The sequence below is a fragment of the Dipteris shenzhenensis genome, chromosome 26 (assembly GCF_047967505.1).
Source record: "Dipteris shenzhenensis isolate YYH24624 ecotype China chromosome 26, Dip_SZ_1.0, whole genome shotgun sequence".
Lineage (NCBI taxonomy): Eukaryota > Viridiplantae > Streptophyta > Polypodiopsida > Gleicheniales > Dipteridaceae > Dipteris > Dipteris shenzhenensis.
This window is the reverse complement of record NC_141621.1, coordinates 47637861-47657283: the sequence shown is the minus strand read 5'-3', so window position 1 is coordinate 47657283 and position 19423 is coordinate 47637861. Positions and strand designations below refer to the sequence as shown.

At 43.8% G+C, this 19423-nt stretch overlaps 1 protein-coding gene across 4 annotated transcripts in view; it reads left to right on the top strand.

Annotated features, from left to right (window-relative positions):
- Positions 1–11526: 11526 nt before the first annotated feature.
- Positions 11527–19423, top strand: part of LOC147885185 (urea-proton symporter DUR3-like) — a 186109-nt gene continuing 178212 nt past the window's right edge. Inside the window, exons 1-2 of one of the 4 annotated variants that reach the window (XM_087397420.1) lie at positions 11527–11673; positions 11798–11890. In XM_087397420.1, coding sequence (XP_087253546.1) covers positions 11627–11673; positions 11798–11890 — 140 coding nt within the window. In that variant the 5' untranslated portion in view covers positions 11527–11626. Of the gene's footprint in view, positions 11695–11797; positions 11891–19423 lie in introns of all 4 variants that reach the window. The other 3 variants (XM_087397418.1, XM_087397421.1, XM_087397419.1) reach the window with 3 other exon arrangements.

Genomic DNA, 19423 nt, shown 5'->3' with positions numbered 1-19423 from the left:
AATGTGCAGATGTGAACATTACATAGTGGAATGTCCAGAATGGCCTTGAAGTCAGGGTCAACTTTATCTCTATTAGGTGCTCTCTTCCACCATTTTAAATCCATTACTTGAGCTGATTCTTTGCAGTAAAAAAGACAAGGAGACTTTGAGTTGCCTCCTTTACTAATGTTATACATGCACTTAAGTGTTTTAAGATCCCCGGCCATGTGCCACTCTACTTGAAAATCACCTTTTCCTGCAACATGGAGATTCTCACCTTACACTTGTCTTTTGATTATTCTTGGTATTTCCGTGTGGTGAAACACCCAATCTAGTGTTTCATGGTCTTTTGTCTTCACCTGCCAGATTATAGAAAACAAAAGTCTTACTATAACAGATTTGAAAACAATGACCAAAATCAAGTATAAAACAAAAAATGATCATACCTGGAACGAGCCTAACCACCATATGTGTTTCTCTGACTGCACACTAAAATACTTCGAACTCGCTTCAGTCAATGATGTATCAATTGCTCCATTCATTAATGTAATAGTAACTCTTTCCATTTTCTTTTCCTTTACAACCTCACACTCATCCAGTTTGATAACAAATTTCAAAATGCCTTTGCACTCCTCAAATGTTATTCCATAAAACTCAACCATTCTTCTTTGAAGTTGTTGTAAATCTACAAATATATTGTTCCAAGGATCATACACAGTGGTTCCTTTACCACCATGAAATATTTCTTCAATATGGATATATTGCCCAATAAATTCATCTATACTTTCATTCAAATGACCTCTTATCCTCCACACGGTTGTTGGATTTGGCAGTAAAACTCGTTTAATCCTTTGATCTTTCAAAGTTGAGGATATCGCATGGAAAATCGAACTATATCCCTTCTTGCTAACTCCACTAACATCAAGAGCCTCTTGGATTATAGTGCCATCAACTTGATTATTGGATACAAAGTCCTCTACAACATTGCGTTTGACTGTTTTGTATTTTTTTTCCTCAATCAAACCTTTTGCTACATCGCAAGAAAGCAATTCTTTCATTTGTTTAACAGGAAGAAGGTTCGGGTCCATATTTTCTTTTACAGGCTCTATATCATTCAGCACCTCCATTCTTGTTTTGCAATAATCGACGAAATAGATATAGTCATTTGAGAGCCTTTTTGAGTATACAAAATGATAAATTTCAATCTAACCTTGCTTCCTGAATTCGTCGCTTGCATCCACCAGTCCCAGCCTTCAAATTTGCAATGTTTTTAATCTTCCTGCTACGTAGTCTGTCTCCAAGCATGGTTCTCTTCTTTCTTGCTCTTGTCAACTTTTTTTTACTCTTTGAATGCTCCTCAATTTCATTCTGCAACTGCTGCTCCAATTTTGCACGAATGGCTATCTCCTGCATCTTGGCCCCCTTTTCTTGTAGGTACATCATTTTATACGTTTCCGCAAATGCAGACTGCACTGAAATATAACCAAGAAGTCCATTTTGCCCATCGCCGGCAAACCTCAGTAATGTGGTGGGATTGACAAATGGAGGTGTAGAGTTTTTTACTTGAGATTTTGGATATATGCTTCCATCGCACCATAAGTCAATATATTGAAGCCCTTCTCTTCTCATATTTTCCCGCTGTTGAGCATTCAGCATCGTATCCTTTCGTCTTTTTTGTGCTGGAGCATATTGTTCTTCTAAGTCGATGTGAAGATGGTGTAATCGCTTCTTCTGAGATAGTGACTTACTAGTATCGGCCATTTTTTGTGCTTCTGAGGTTGCGAAGTTTGTTTTTCAATCTCATAGTCGTTTTATAACATGAATCGTGGAAGTGTGGCGGTATCCATGTGAATATTTTGAAAACTTGCAATCACCAAGTTCAGTGATGGATTCTTTATGAAAGGCCTGCACACGTCGGCAAAAGAGATGCGGAATCTTTGGTAAACAAAAAAAAATCTAAGGAGATATTTAATGCAAAATCGTGTTAGTCAAACAAAAGATTATCTTATTCCTTTTTGAATTGATAGTTCTGTAGTCCTTATTGACAGTTCTGAGCCACGTTTCCGTATTTTACTATTTTTGAGGTCTTTTAGGAGAGAAATAGATAAAAAAATAGTGAATTTCTTATAGGGCCCCAAAATGAGTTCCCTTTTTCCCTAATGGTGGGTGAGGGATACTTATCCATGCAAAGTATATGCTAGATACTTACTCCCTAGAAGCGCAACCAGACAGGGTAAGTATATAAATCTGTTTATTCACAATGAATCTTCTACAAATGCCAATAGGAGAGAAAATATGATTGAATCTTTATTACTCTTTTTCTTGCTTATAGGTTATAGAGGAGAGTTACACATCACTTTATGTGGACCATTATAGATCTATTGCTTTTGTCTCTATGACAACATGGACTTAGGTAGCACAAAATGTGTGTTTAGAGTAGTGGCAAAGCTCCGCTTGTACTTGCATAAGGCTAGAAATAATCTCTCTTAGGAATCCAACATGTATGTTCTACATGCAAGTTATACATGTGATTTCTACATGCTTGTTCTACATGCAACTCCTACATGCAACTCCGACATGCATGTTCTACATGCAAGTCCTACATGCAGTTTCTACATGTAACTCCTACATGCATGTTCTACATGCAAGTCCTACATGCAGTTTCTACATGCAACTCCTACATGCATGTTCTACATGCAAGTCCTATGTGTAGCTTGCAAGTCCTAAATGTAGCTTGCAACTCCTACATGAAACTTCTAGATGCAAGTTCTACATGTAGAGAGAGAATGTCTTACAATTCCTACATGCAGAGAGAGAAGCTCTTCAACTTGTATAAATATCCCATAATGGAATCAACCTTGCAACTCCTCCTCCACTCTCCTCTAACCTTGCAGCCCCTCCTCTCCCTCTCCTCCTCCCAACTCCTCTTCTGCCCGACTCCTCCTCCTCCTCCCTCCTCCTCCCTCTCCTTCTCCCTCCTCCACCCTCTCCTCCTCCCTTCTCCACCCTCTCCTCCTCCCCCCTTTAGTAGATTTGGTTCTTTCGTGCATGCTTTGACTATCTCAATGGCCACTTTCTCAGGGATGACCATTTGTCCATTCATCCTGAGAGATCTCAACAACGAAAGTGGAACAGAAGAGGGTGAGAGAAAGGGAGAGCCAAAAGAGAGAGCCAAACAAGTTTTGGTAGGTGCAAAAGATCCTAATCTTCCACTATGCCAACCATATATATATATATATATATATGTTTGAGTATTGTACATAACCAGGGTTAAGGTACAGTGGCCTTCAACAACCCCCACAACCTCCCACTTAAAGGAAAATGTGCCTTTAAGGGAGACTAACCAATGGACATACTATCCAATGCCCATCAATACATGACAATACCCAAACCATTGACTAGGTAGACTCTTCCTCAGCATATTTGAAGGGATACAAAGTCCCATAGTTGGCACCCTTGGCCAACAAAGCCCCTCTGAATTTTCCAACTCTGAAAGCCAAAAGTGGTCTGAAAACCAGCATCATCTAGCTGACCCACTAAAATGAGACTCTTGGTCAGCTTAGGCACATGTCTCACATTTTTTAAAACAAATGCAAACCCATTTGCAAAAGAAAACTTTATGTCACGTGCTCCTACTATGTCACATGCATAGTTATTTCCAAGGTGCACACAACTTGTCTTTCCACTATCATAAGTGGAGAACCATTCCCTATGGGGAATGAAGCACTAGAATCCAAAATCCAATCCTAAGTATATGCATCATCTGAAGTGGTAAGATAGTCTGCAGGTAGACTAGACATGAAGAGAATGTCATTGTCACTATTATCAGTGACTGCATTGATCTCCTCGATCTTCATTTCTCCTTTGTCCTCCCTTCGGACTCTGTTCCTTCTTATTTGCCACCCCATTTGCATTCTTTTTCTTATCCTTTTGCTCTCTTTTTAACTTGTAGCAATGCTTTTTCATGTGGCCCTTCTTGCCACAATGGTAACACTCAATGTTCCATGCCCTGGATTTGCTACAAGACTTCCCTCTTTCTTGGGACTTCCCCTGAATTGTGATCTACCCCTTTGCACATTTAAGGCTACATCCTGCTTGTTGCCATCCATAGACTTCGGTCTAATCTCCTCGGCTAACAAGGTACCCACAACATCACTTCAATACTCCACAAGGTACATAGTTATAGGACAACTATACGGAAGGTATCCCATGAGGATGACAATGAACACAAGAGGAATATTCCCTTAGTCTCCACATCAAAATTCATCTTTTGAGCTTGAAGTTGGCTGAAAATAATATTGAATTCATTCAAGTGAGAAGCAATGGAGACCCCTTCCTTCATCTACAGCTCAAACAACCTCTTCATGAGGTTAACTTTATTAGAGGCAGTTTCCTTCTCATAAGTGGCACATAATTTCTTCCACAAATCTTCTGTAGTCTGCTCATTTACTACTATGAAATAGACCCACTCTGCAAGATGAAGTCTAATAGTAGACTTTGCTAATGCATCCAATTCATTCCAATCATCCTCAGACATATCTGTAGGCTTAGCTCTAATCTTTGCCAAGGGTTTAATCTGCTTCTTTTGAATAAGCACATCCCTTATCTATTCTTTCGATAAAGAAAATTTTGTCCCATCAAACTTTTTAATGCTGAAAAACTCCTTTTCAGACAAATGCCACGATGCAAATGAAACAAAATCCCAATGCTAGTACTTGCGCTAGAGAAATCACACCAAATACCAGATGCACCCAAATATGTATGCCTTAATGAAGGACAGTGTCACCAAAACTCAAGGCTCGAAGCATGAAAATGCATCTAACTCATGTGCATATACTATGCATCCATATGAGCAAATCTGGCCCAAAAGAAAATGTCAACTTGCAATGACAAAACAATCACAAACCCAATGCCAATAAGAGCCAAATGCCTCAAGCATAAACACCGCCCATGGGCATAAGCATCAATAATGTCTCATCCAAGAGAGAACAACACTATGAGTGCATCAACTGCAATGTGTTGAAGCTTTTCCTCAGCATAAAATAGCATCTGTGTGCTAAAATGTCCATTAATAAATCATCCCACAAGGCAATCTGGGCCTATCAGCGCATCCAACAATGCATCCAAATGGCCTATAAAGCATCCACTACAACCCAATGCAAACATAAATGAGCGAACATGGCTCAGACTGCAACCAAAGTGATCTGCATAAGGTATACCCAAGAAATCACGGCCCCACGGCAATGACCGCTAGTGAAAATAGAACCTGGGGTGCCTCAAAGCATGGGTGTCACTGCATAATTGGACTCAACAAGACAATCTACAAGTATCTCTCTTGTGCTGTAACTCCAAAATCCCAACCGATGAATGGTAAATGGGGAGTCAACTCTTGCAATTGACCTATAATCCACAAATCAAAGGTTTGAACCTTTGAATGGATTTTTGATAGAGAAACAGACAATTCGATGCCTCAAAGAGATGGAACTTCTCAAATCTCCACAGAATTGCACAAGAGCTGGTAGGTAGGGCTTTTTGGGCCTCCAGAATGCAATGGAATAGACTGTAATAAAAATTGTGCTCCCAATCACTGGGTCGAACACACGGACCAGAAAACGTTTTTGCATTTACAGACCTATTCGTAAACACCACCGGATTGTGAATGATGAGCAATACATAAGTTTTAGGACCTCCTGAGTCCACCGGAACTGACAGATCTGTGAATTGTTGCTTCAAATTCGAGAACTCCAACACACTGGCAGATGTACGACTCGATTTTATAGCCTAGAATGTATTATACTAGGTTGATTGAAATGTATAAATTAAAAGGTAGGCTAGGTAGGCTTAAATGGCTTAGGCCATATGGATAATGTATTTGATATGGAATAAATTGTGCACTCACACATGTAGGTCCTAGGATAGGAATGGGTAGGAATGCATGGGTATGCATTAATAAATGATACGCATAAAAGAGTCATAGGCTAAGGGTAGAATGATGGGGTATGCCCAAGGGATGGATCCCAAGAGGCATGAGAGGTCGTGACCTCTCGTATGCATGGAATGTGTGCATGAGCCATTAGGCATTCATATGTGGTATGTGGATTGCATGAGCATTCTAGTTGTCAATAGCAAAAGTACACTCACGTGGGCACTCCTTCCACCCCATTTGGAGGGCCAATGCTTCTCACATTATGCATCATCCTTTCACACATGTGCATTCCTCCAATCGGTTCGTGATAAGTGGTATCAGAGCAGGGATCCTCTGATTGTGTGGACCTGTCATGTGGAAGCTGCCAAAGATATTGACATCAGTGCGACATCAATGCATAAAGAAATTTACCAGGGGGCTCTCTAATTCTCCATTTTCTCTCCGTGGATTTTGTGATAAGGGAAGTGATTAATGAAGAAAAGAAACGACAGAGATAAATGAAAACATTAAGTAAGGATATAACGGCCAAATTTGTCTCCTCCCAAATATTCAAACCACTACCCACTACTGCCATTAATAACCACCCGCCATTTTATTAGTAGCCCGTAGGGGATCGGGGTAAAAAAGTAAGGGCGCGGCCCAACATACGCAAGCGCCTAGTCTGTCCTCCCCTCTTCAATTTGGGGGGGGGGGATCGACTTTTGTGTTAATAGCAGGGGGGCTTGTAAACTTGTAAAGGATGAAGTTCTTTTTCCCTGGTATTTGTGTCAGTCGCCCCAAAATCTGTGCAGCCCCCCAATTTTGTGCCGCCCCAAAATTGGTGACTGCACTAGTCTTGCAGGCCGCTACCTCTATGCCGGGTTGTGTGCCACGATACGCACCAAAAAACACACCAAGAACGGGGTAGCCACTACTGTAGGCGTCCTCGTAGACCCGCCAGCACTGCGGCCCTGCCACATGTCAACTCTATCCCTCTTGTAGCCTCTGCCACTCCTGTTGCCACCAGTCACCTCCGTCATGCCATACCCCCTCCCTTGCTCTAAGTACCTACTACCCTCCCGTTCTCTAAGTACCTACTACCCTTTTCTTTCCTCCCCTTGCAATTCCAAAAAAAAAAGAAAGAAAAGAAAAATAAGAAAAGGTTTAAAAAAAGGCTAGAAAAAAAAAAAAGTTAGACATATTTGAGCGATTGGATGAAGTAGATTGACGAAGCGTGGCCGCTTCGCAAAAGAAAAGGCATAGAAAATGCAATATAATACTACTATATAATACACAATTGCATGGTGACAGTGGTTAAACGATTGACCTGCTTAAAATTAAGATGAGCATTTAGGACAAAGAACTAAATAATGCATTTGCATGTAGGATAATGAAGTAGTAGATGCATTTGCATGTAGCATCATACAGTAGAAATAGGAAAAGCTCGAGAATTGAGCACGTGCACAATTATTACCTTGGAAATGTCCACAATAGTATACCAAATTAGTTGCATATAGAGCACTGGATAAGGATCCTTGGGAAGACATCCATGGTGCCAAGAGTCTTGAAGTTAGAAAAACAAAGATGGTTAAGTTATTCTCTTAGGTTGGGTTGATGAGCCAAGATAGTACTTGGGCTTTTCCCAAGCAAGAGGGTGCTAGAAGACATATTAGGAAAATTTAGTAGATGGTAACTTCCTTGCAAAGTTTAGAAAGTGGGAGCCTATACATGGTCATAGGTCTTGCGGCCTTAATTTAGACTAGGATAGTTGAGTAGTATCTAGAATATCGAAAATAGTGATTTATTTGGAATGATCATTGAAAGGTTCCATAGTCCTACCTAGGTGTTGGACTAGGTAGTGGATATGTAAGCACTTAGTAAGGTCTAGTGACCTTAGGTCTGGTGACCTTAGAGAGATCTCAAGTAATTGGTGAGTCATGGGCGCATGACTATGGGTGGATCCACAATTAGACCTGGTGGTCTAGAATGAGTACTCAAGCAAGATCTGGTGATCTTGATCTTGTAAATTTAGGCCTATCTTGTAAGTTTTGGGCCTATCTTGTAAGTTTTGGGTCTGATCAACCTAAAACTAATGGTTCCAAGCTGTTCACTTGGAACTCGGACCAATGCATGCATATGAGAGAGATAAATTAGGAAATGGTATCCTATTGGAAAGGAAAAGTAGAACGGAAATGGGTTCCTACTAACTCTAATGGATAAAGCTGAATTAGTCTTTGTAGGAATGTCCAAAGCAAAGGAGTACATGGACAACACAACATGAAAGATAAGTACTATGTCTTTCTTATTGATTTATTTGGAAATTTGATTTAAAGGAACGTACTAATGTTGGACTTGTTTGGGAGGAGCACCAAACATGAAGATGAAAGATTGAAGTTGTTGTATGGAAGTTTATGCAGGAACCTAATGAGTGCTAAAGACCATGAAGGCAAAGAAGAGTACCTAGTAGATGAGGACATCTATCTCCCAAGCAAGAGGGCATGTCACTACTCGATTTTATAGCCTAGAATGTATTAGGCTAGGTTGATTGAAATATATAAATTAGAAGGTAGGCTAGATAGGCTTAAATGGCTAAGGCCATATGATAATGTATTCGATATATTAATTGATATGGAATAAATGGTGCACTCACACATGTAGGTCCTAGGATAGGAATGGGTAGGAATGCATCGGTATGCATTAATAAATGGCAGGCATAAAAGAGTCATAGGCTAAGGGTATAATGATGGGGTATGCTCAAGGGATGGATCCCAAGAGGCATGAGAGGTTGGGACCTCTCGTATGCATGGAATGTGTGCATGAGACATTAGGCATTCATATGTGGTATATGGATTGCATGAGCATTCTAGTTGTCAATAGCAAAAGTACACTCACGTGGGCACTCCTTCCACCCCATTTGGAGGGCCAATGCTTCTCACATTATGCATCATTCTTTCACACATGTGCATTCCTCCAACCGGTTCGTGACAGCAGAAAAACGTTGAAGCAGAGATAGTTAGTCAGAAATCCAACAAAATTATGTCAAATTCAAGAATAAAGGTGTTTTTGAACTCCCCAAGTGCAATGGACACCAAAAGCAGGCAATAATTACCTCTACAAGGTATTCCGGACTCTCAGTAGTCAAAAGGAGTAGGGGAATCATCAAAAAACGTATTTTTCCTCCAAAACCACATGCAAACTTGCAAAAAAACACTCAAAGAACTTTCCAAAGGTTTCTGCAAGGTCTCTACACACCAGGATGCAGGTAAAGTCACCCAACAGAGCTTCTCCTTCCTCCCACAGAGCTACAACGTTCTGTGCCACTTCATCTATGTTTGCACTCTTGGTGGCTAGCGGAGTTGCCTCCTTGGCCTCACCTGTGCCAATGGTTTTGTCTATATGTTGCACCTCAGATGGAATGCAGAAGGCTTATTGGGTTGCACCTTGTCCTTCATATTATCATCCAAGAGTACAACCATCTTGCTGTACAACTTAAACAATGTGGCTTTCAGGGTAAACAGATCATCATGCAACTTTGCATCCCTTAACCCAATGAGGAAGTGTGGCAATAGTTTCTCATCACTCATCCTCTTGTGAGGCTCATATTGAAAATTCAAGTGTTTAATCCTTGTAATATATTCCCATAATGACTCATGTTCCTTCTGCTTAACCGCCGTTGGTAGTGAACCCCAGTATGAATGCTATTCTAAGTGTCTCCCAGTTGATTTTCTCTTCTGCTCCTAGGGCCCTGTACCATTGGCTCGCCTTACCATCCAAGCTCAGCCCAAATGCATTAACTTTATCTAAGTCACCTATGTCGTTGAAGGTGTCACCAATGTCCTCGAAGGTCTCACAAATCTACTCCAACCTTTCAACATGGGATACTGGGTCTCCCTCTCCAAAGAATTTAGTCATGAGCTTGGAAATGGTGATTGGATAGCTCCTTGATGCACTAGCATCCCTCTCCACAAAAGCCGGTGGCGCGGCCCCCCTTCCTAGTGCTTGCACTAAGATCCTCATAGCCTCAAGTTAGTACAGTCTATGGTGCACGTGGAGGTGCTTGAGGGGCTAGCACGGCGCCATAATTGGGTGGCCTTTGGGGTGGATTATAAAAAGGTGTAGGTGTATAGGTATTGTGTTAGCTAGCCTTGGCCTAATAGAACCTAGAGCAACATTGGCGGGCTTGGTCATACTGGCACATCGATGTGGGCCTTGGCATAGGTATGTTTACATTGGGCACCAACCTATAGGGTGCAACCATAGGGAAAGGAGTGTCTTTTGGTGCTCCTACCAAGTTGAGTACAAATTGAGACAAGGGGCCATCGTTTGAGGAAGGGCATTTTTCCTAATGTCCATTTGCTCATTTCCTTGCCCTTTGGGACTCGGTAGCCAGAAAATAGGTGCCCAGGGCTCAGAGGTTCATGTAAAGGATGTCTCAACTTCATAGAATTGAACATGAGGCCCTGTAGGATCTTTGACTGAGACAGGCATTGGGTTACTTAGAGCACTATCTATTGCAGATGTTTGCAAAGGATTCTGCTCCTCCTCAGGCACTCTGATTTTTCTAGCGAAGGGTTTGACCAAATCTAGGTCAAACAAGCCAAACCGCCCATGAAATTAGAGAATTATTCCCTTAGTCTCGCGAGGCTGTGGTTGAAGGTGTGGGGATTGGGGCCTGATCGAGCTGGAATTAGGAGCCATAGTGGCTCTAGGATTTGGGGTTTTTTCCATTTTGACGTTGAAGCTCATTGCGTCCTCTAAACTTGGGGACTCTATGTGTAAGGGACCGTGCACTAAATAAGAGCTTAAGGTCGAGATCCTAGATGGAATTGACAATGTGGTGTGCAATGGGCCAGTTAGAATGTTATTTAAAGCATTGTCTTCTAGCTCTGGGTCAATTCCTATCATCCTATTTCTCAAGCCTTAAAGTAGCAGTTGCTATGCATTAGCATTATGCATTACCAGGTTGCTATATTAGCCTTAAAGTAGCGACTCCTTAATGCTCTTCCTTAATTATGAATTGACGCCATGAAGCTGCTGCTGAAGATTTTGCATGTCATTTCGTTAGGGGCTGCCCCCTTCTTCCTTCATTGAGCTGGCAAGACTTTTTACCACGCTATATGCGGACAAAGCAAACTCTAGCGACGGTGATGATCAATGCTAGCACCGCATGAAATTGGGAAAACCTGCTAAGATTTTTACCAGTCTTTAGATTATCAAGTAACATGCACTCAAAATCAAGATCGAGGGGACATTCTCGGATAAGATTTTGAGTAATCGAGTGTCAAAACCGGCCTCTTTGATATGAAACAACGCCGACATGCAGGTATCGAACGATTACGTCATCACCAACAAAAGCCGAAGGTAGCTGATTCCCAAATCTTTAGCTTAATATCTCCCGTCGAATGCAGCCCATAGTTTCAATACTGATTAAATGGTACCCCACGTGCTGTACCGATAACAAAATAGGCCAATGATAAATTGTGAAAATTCCCAATTTCTACCTAAAAATGTGCGGATAAAGAATCAAAGACTGTGAATCCGCATGCAATGGTCCAAGATTCCAAAGCCCAAGGTGGCGGGGCTCCTTTGACTTGTCAGTCATGAGAGCTACGTAGTGAAACACTAGGCTACGACAGACGCTGTCTTTCCATCTTGCCCAATCGTTTACGTCTCTCTTTGCCAATCAAATTGCTCGGTTACGAGCTGAAATTCGCACCCTTGGCTAGGTTGCACACGTCGTGCATGGCTTTGCGAGAGCTAGACGGACTCAAGGCTCTGCTTTCTGGATTGTAATAACCAAGATCAAGACGGCGAGTCTAGTTCTGTCTCCTTGAGTAATGGATCAGTGTATATATGCGGATTGGGCGGACGGGGTCCCGATGCTCATTCTACTGACATACGTTTCTGATGCAGATCACAATGCCTGTTGGGGAGCCGAATCTGTTTGGGCTGCATCAATACGACAACCGAACAAGTTTTTTCAATGGCCAGACAATTTTCTCTCCGGTGTGTATCTGCAATGAGATCCACTAGAGTCCTTGTTCATTTTCTCATTCAGCGCCACATAGTTAGAAGAGCTCGAATCGTCAAGGTTACAAGCTCTAAAAAATCGAGGAGTCTCTGGTATCAAAGCTCGTGCAAACGCGTCTGTACGGATGTCCTATACGTCTTGAACTTTAGCGGCGATGCTTTCCATAGTAGAACCATTGTGTAAGTTTTGGACTCGTGCATGAACTAGCGAAGCCCATTCCATTGTGCTTATCTCGATAAAGAAGACACTCGGCATAAGAGCTATCCATTCTTGGCCGCAAAGGGCGTTGGAACTTAGGACTGACAAAAGCATTGAGAAATGAGAAAAGTGTTGCAATGTCCTTCCGTTCTGCAGCAAACAAGGCTGTTTAAATCTGTCACCCCTGCCGTTTTCACGCTGGTTCACCAACTCCCAAAACCCTGGACTAATCTCTCTTTAATGCCTCACCACCCTTCCCCTTCTCAAACTCCCCTCTAACTTCACTTAACCCTCGAACAACTTCAAGTTTGATTGTCCTAGAAGAGTCTTATGCCAGTGCTGCACATGTCCATTGCACTAGGAGCAAGTGCCCAGTCCTTGCTGATACGAGGGTCTTTGAAAGTCCAAACCATCAATGATGACATCCCATTCTCAATAGGCTCACATCTGTGTACTTCAAGCTCCACCCAATTCCCATAAAGTGTTGGGGGGAGGAGAAAGGGATGGAACGATGAATATCTCTTAGGTAGTGATGAGTGTGTTAGGCGCTGTGGCCTCAATGTTGGTATGAGAGCTCTTAACGATTATGGTACATCGTGGTCTGCTCTGCGCTAATGGCGGAGACAGTCTCCTCCAACTCTTGCATGTGTCTCTCCATGTGTGTGATGTGCCTCTATCAATTCTGTCTGCCTCCTCTAGTATTCTTGGCAGACAAAGAGTGTGTTGTCTACTGCTCAAATGGGTCCATTTGAGGACTGCACAACGCTCATGGGAGCTCATGAGATATATGTTTCCGAGAATTCATCATGGAAAATGTGTGACATATGTCTATGTCTATGTCCATGTCAGTAGTAACAAGGTGATCCACAAGGGCAGCTCTCCTAAAGTGCCCGCTTTTAGCTCGCCATGCTCTCTCACAATGGAAACAGAAACCATGGCTCTCCGTTAATATGGACTCAAAGACTCTCCTGCCTGAGAGTATTTGTCGGACATGCTTCCTAGAACATAGAGAGTACTTGATGCCATTTTTTGACCCCGTTTTCTTCCTTTCATGCCTTCCCACAAGAGTACAGCCCACCATCTTTGGCACAGGAGGGACCTTTGCTCTTGGATGAAACTATTGAGTAAGAATTAATTGCATATGGGGTCTGGAGGCTTCTTTGGAGTGGGTGTGCATGAAGTCAAGAGGGGTAGCCGAGGGAATGGATGTTGTGTTGAAGCTAAAGGCATAGATAGTTGTAGAGCCTTGGTGGCTAGGGTAACACGATGTCGAAAAGAGAGTGAAGAGGCTTTCTGGAGTGTAGAGGTGGATCGGCACAGGTGTGGAGGCATTTGTAGATGGTGATCGTGATGGCTGTGTCCTCTGAATGGTGGCTATTGTATCGTGGGATTGTATATGTGTGGACTGCTCCATTGGTCCATGAGGAAGAGGGCAAGAAGGAGGCAAGCAGGCGTACTATAGTTGGAGAGGTAGAATGTACAATTTGTGTATTTGAAAAATATTGGGGCCTCTTAAAACCAAGAAATGATGAGGGAAGAGCATGTGAAGATGAGAAAGGGGAATAAAGACAAGGCCTTGTGGTATTAGTAGGCATCATAGTGGAGGGAGGTCTTGGCAAGATGGAGAAATCGTATGCATGATCCTGGGCTGGCAACATAAGGGAGTAGTGACCCACAATGACAAGTAGAAGACTCATGGACATTCGGAGAGTGTTACGAATTCCTTGATGAAATAGTCTCACGAAAGCATAGAAGTGAGGTAGAGGAGAGCGTCAAGCCCAGGTGGGGCGATTGAGTTGATGCAAAAGCAGCCTCCATGAAGCAAGTACAGCTGGTGGGAGATATAACTGATCGAACAATGGAGCTGAAGACCTCTATTCACTCACTGCCTTTGGTGCCCCAGCTTTAAGGGTGGGGAAGCGTGGGTTGTTCAAGGGCAGGTGGAGATAGGTGGAGAAGAGCTCGGGAGTGAAGGGAGTGCCTGGTTTTTGAGGGGTGGTGTTTGAATCATCCTGGATCCCTACCACTCCATCTCTCCCTTATACAAACCCCTCGATATTTGCTGTCCTTCCTTCCTGGTACAACCTCTGCCTCTCCATCTCCCCAGGCTGTTTGTAATGGTGTTGTGTTGCTTCTTCTTTGGGCAAGGGGCCTACTTGGTGGCTTGATCTTGGGCCACACATGAACTCTTGGATGGTATGGCATGGTAAGGGAGAGGAAGAAAACGGGGTGAGATTGGGGTGTAAGAGTGTGAGTTGAGGGGTGGTATGAGTATTGGGTGCAAGACGGAACATGGGGGATTGGAGGGGGGGGGGATGAAATTGAGAGCATAAGGGGAAGGTCGGGGGGCATCCACAAAGAGTGCAGGGGATGGAGGCTGAGAGGGGGTATGCAAGGGGAAAGGAGGGAAGCTACAAATGGGACGGGGAAGGCTACAAAGAGAGTGTGTAAGGTGTGGGAAAGGGTTGCCATGCAAGGGGCTGGCCGGGGCTGCTAGACAGACCTTGGGAGGGTTGAGGCTGACATGGGGCACGCCATGGAAGGGGAAGGGATGCTGCTGTTAGAAATGACCCAACAGAGGGTACGCACAGCGGAAGACTGATAGTAATGCCCAGGAGCTCACACAGTGTGATGTGGGGTGTGGAATCACAAACTTCTTAACTTCTGTGCATAGATGTGCAAGCCAGTAAATAGACAACGCTCAGAGACAAATAAAGAAGCAACACTTTATATTTCCGTCCGTCCACAAACTAGGACAGGATACAATACCAAAAGGTTCTCCTACTAGATGTCAAGCACTTCTAGATCTCTGAGCCCGCGTGCTCCACCTCGAGCAAATGTAGACTCTCTGTCTACAGTGATCCTCTCCACCTTGCTGCCTATAGATCAGCCTAGGTGGGCAACCCTTCAAGCTCCATCTGCAGCTTCTCTAGGTCTCTTGGTCCTCCAAAGTATAGGCTCCAAGATGGGTAGAAGACTACTCCTGCTGCTTGTGTGAAGGCTGCTCCAAATGATGATTGAATGAGGCCCAATGGCCTCTTTATATAGGCCCAAGGCCTGCTCCACAAAAACCGACCAGCAGCATCATTCTGGCCGACCCAAACAGACCGACCAGTCTGCTGGAAACCTGCCCTTAAAGGGCTCTCATTACAAGGGCCCTTGGCCCACAACACTAGGGCTTTGGCCCTCCTATCAAGGACAGATGCCCTCCTATATATTCAGGGTCCAGCCCCCTTCTGCCCGGCCATTTTCTAGGCATGGTAGGCTGGCTGGAACCAGCCCTACCAGCCCTATGACTGGCTGACCAGGCTGCTGGTCACCCCCGCCCTGTTGCGCCTCTGCCAGGCCCTTCTCCAACGCCGTACAGATCTGATAAGCCTCCATACAGCCCCGTACAGTGGGGCCGTACCCTGCTGATGTCAGCATGCCCTTCACAGGGCCCTGTTGCAGGCCGTACGCCTGTCCTTTGCTTTGACAGCTGCCCACATGGCAGCTCATGTGCTGCCCATGTAACAGCCCCAATCTCTCCAGGTCTACCTCCCCCATGCTCTCCTCATATGGGGGCTTACAGACGGGGAGGTGACCATTCCAACAGCTGCAAGAGAACAAGGTAATTCTACAAAAAAGAGTAAACAGCAAGGTGTGTGTGAGTGAGTTGGGGGAGGGCGGGGGGGGGGGGGGGGGGGGAAGTTGAGAGTGGAAGGAGGGGTCTGCAAAGAGAGCATGCAGGGAGGGGTTTGGTGAGAGAAAGGGAGTGGGTCAATGTGAGGAGAGGGAGGGGAATTGCAGTGATGGTAGGGGATATTTGGGGTTTTGGATCCCTTTTTTTTTTGCTTGGGCACACTAGGCAGGAAGGGGTATCATGAGACTAAAGGGCGAGAGGAGAGATGGAGGAGAGACTCTTCATTGGTCAAGGTGCTGTAGCCACTGGGAAGTCACAACATCGTGACCATGGCACTAGGAGCGCAGCTTTTCCTAAAGTTAATTGCTTTGCCATTTTTATTTCTACTTATTTTTATTTTTGTTAAATATAGTGGGAAGTGCTGATGAAGGTTTGAGGGGGGTCAAAAATAAGAGAGGTGAAGGGGTCAAATTGTGATGGCTAGGGTAGCTTCATGATAGGATGAGCTTTTTTCTCTTCTCTTTTCAATGGTGCCCCCAAGGGCGGGATCTTGGTGGGATGCTATGGGGCATGTGACATTAAAGGAAGAGAAGGGTAGAAGTGATGGCGATTGAGGGGAGAAAGAGCATTGCTAGTTAGTGGTGGTCCTTTGCCATGCACTACGTGGTGATGGTCAGTGTTAGAAATCAGTCATTGCCCTCATGAAGAGGACATCAGGGCTTGACTTGTAGAACGCACATGAGGAGTGAAGGGACCAGCCTTTTAGCAGCCGGGCAAGATCTGATTCAGATCTGGCCAAATTGGCTGCCTGATGGTTGGTGTTGGAAAGGTCACCTCCCCATCTGTAAGCCCCCAAATGAGGAGTGCGTGGGGGAGGGAGACCTAGGGCAGGATGTGCCCAAGAGAGAAGAAAGAGAGGGGGCTGCCACATGGGCAGCACCTCACAGGATTGCGACCTGCAGATGGCGTCAGCATGGCAAGCCATATGGCGAGGGTAGTGGGCAGGTAAAGGGCCTGCAACAGACCCTGATGATGGCATGGTACAGGCGGGTCAGGACAGCAGGATGTACGGGACAGTACGGCACAAGACACGTGGCTGGGAAGAGCCTGGCAGAGGGCAGAACCAGCAGGCCTGGTGGAGCACCAAATTGGGGCTGTCAGTGGGCAGTAGGCATGCCTTATATAGGCTGGGCCCCTGCCTTGATTGGAGGGCCAAAGGCCCTAGAAGTGTGGGGCAAAATGCCCCGGTTTTGGAGCCCTTAAAGGGCTGGTTGGGCTGAGCCAACCAGGTCAGTTGGGCCAGCCAACCTGGTCTGTCCAGTCGGCCAGATTGGGACAGACTGGTCGGTATTTTTGCCATGCCTTGGGGCCTATAAATGCAGAGGCTCTTGCCTCATTTCAGCATCCAGCAGCCAGCATTCGAGGAGGCAGAAAGGAGCAGCAGGAAGCCACCCTCTGGACCTATATCCAGGAGGCAATTCCAACCGCAAGAGAGAATCGAGTTTCCCAAATATGATGGGGCAAGGGAGGCTGACAAAATCCTCAATTGGATTCGCCACATTTTGAGCTATACTTTGACCATCAAGACAAGACCGAGCAAGAGAAGCTTGCTCTTGCCACATTGCATCTACAAAAGGATGCTCTAATGTGGTGGTCTTTGTCACAAACAAGAAAAGAGACTATTCATGAATGGGCTAAGTTTGTGGAGCAATTGAAAGCCACTTTCATGCCACTGAGGCATGAAGAGAACCTGACTTTTCATTGGGAGAGCTTTAGGCAGTGCGATAATGAGAGTAATGCAGATTTTACAGCCAGGTTTTGGAAACTCTCTCTAGAGTGACGTGAAAAGAGTGAGGAAGATAGGCGAAAGAAGTATTTAGCAGCCTTAAGTCCAAAAGTAAGATACGAGGTTGAAATATTTAACCCGACCATGCTCAATGACCTCACTAAGCTAGCTGAAATAGCCGAGAGGAAATTGAATCTTTGTAAACCCTTCAACAAGGAGGGTGGGTCAACATCTAAGACCAACAACATACCCACTTTTAGGAAACCAAACCGGCTTAAGAATATAAAGGGAAGGGTAAAGCTCTTGTAAGGAATATGAACAGTCAATCACGTCCTGGATGGGTGCCATTTCCTTCTTTGACAGAAGAAGAGAAGAAGAGAAGAAGAAGTTAATTAAGGAAGGAAAATGTTTTGGGTGTAAGAAACATAAGCCTGGGCACGTATTGCATAAGTTTCCGGTTCCCTTGGCTAAAATTGCCAATACGAATTTAGTAAAAGGGAAAGCCAAGGCGTCCAAGCAGGAGGATGAGGCTTCTACCTTGTCACCCTCACCCTCGAAATCTACCGTGACTATTGAGCCAATATTGAATGCTGTCCATTCAGCCAATACCTTTGGGCCTCATGATCTTTTTAAGGTGTATGGATTCGTGAATGTACATAGAATAGTGGTTCTCCTAGATGATGGATGTAACTATGACTTAGTGAGTGATAGATTGGTAAAATTACTCCATCTTAAACCAGAACCTATAAAAACCATGTCACTCTCAAGAGATTTTAGGGGACATAATGAAGAAGACACATCCATAGTATAGAATATTCATTTTCGTATACAAAAATATAGAGATTGAATGGGATTTTCTAGCAGCTCCTTTACAAGACGTTGACATGATTCTAGGTAAACCATGGCGGTATGATTTTAACCCTGCTACTTATCCTCATACTCATCATTGTTGCTTTGTGCATATGGATCATAGGGGATTGAGACGTGTACACAATTCCATTGATTAGTCCTACCCAAGCGAAAAGATTGGTAAAAAGTGAGGTAGATTGTAATCTTGTGTATATACGGGATTCACGAGATCTTCATATCTCAAAAGAAGATCAGGAGAGAAATCAATTCATTAGAGCTTATGAGGATCGATTTTCAAGAGATGACTCATTCGAATTGCCTATGGAGAGAGAAGATGATCATGCCATAGACTTAGAGCCAGGAGCTTCTCCTCCATGTAGAGCCCCATACATGATGAACATGATAGAAATAGAGGAGGTAGGAAAACAAATTGAAAATCTATTGCAAAAAGGCTTGATTCGACCAAGTAGTTCTCCATTTGGAGCACCTGTTTTATTGGTCAAGAAGAAGGATGGATCATATCGTATGTGTATAGATTACCATGCTTTGAATAAACTTATGATTAAGAACCGGTATCCGATTCCAAGAGTGGATGATTTATTGGATATGCTTAAAGGTGCTAAAGTTTTTAGCAAATAGCATTTGAAATCTGGTTATCATCAACTTCGGATGAAAACTAGAGATGAACATAAGACTGCTTTTCGCACTCTCACTGGACATTATGAGTTTTTGGTCATGCCTTTTAGGCCTGAATTGAAATATATCAGGTATGAGGAGGAGTTACTGGCAGTCATTCATGCTTTGAAGTTATGGAAGCATTATCTATATGGTTATGCTTTCAAGATTAAGGCTAACCATCAAAGTATCAAGCACTTGTTTTCTCAACCCATTGTTTCTTCAAGGCAAATCAAATGGGCTGAATATATTCAATCCTTTGGGCAACCAAATATTGAATATCAGCCATGAAAGGAGAATTTAGTAGTTGATGCTTTGAGTAGACAGCCCTAAGTTAATCACATTTTCTGTGATTAAGGAGAAATCATTAGGAGTGAT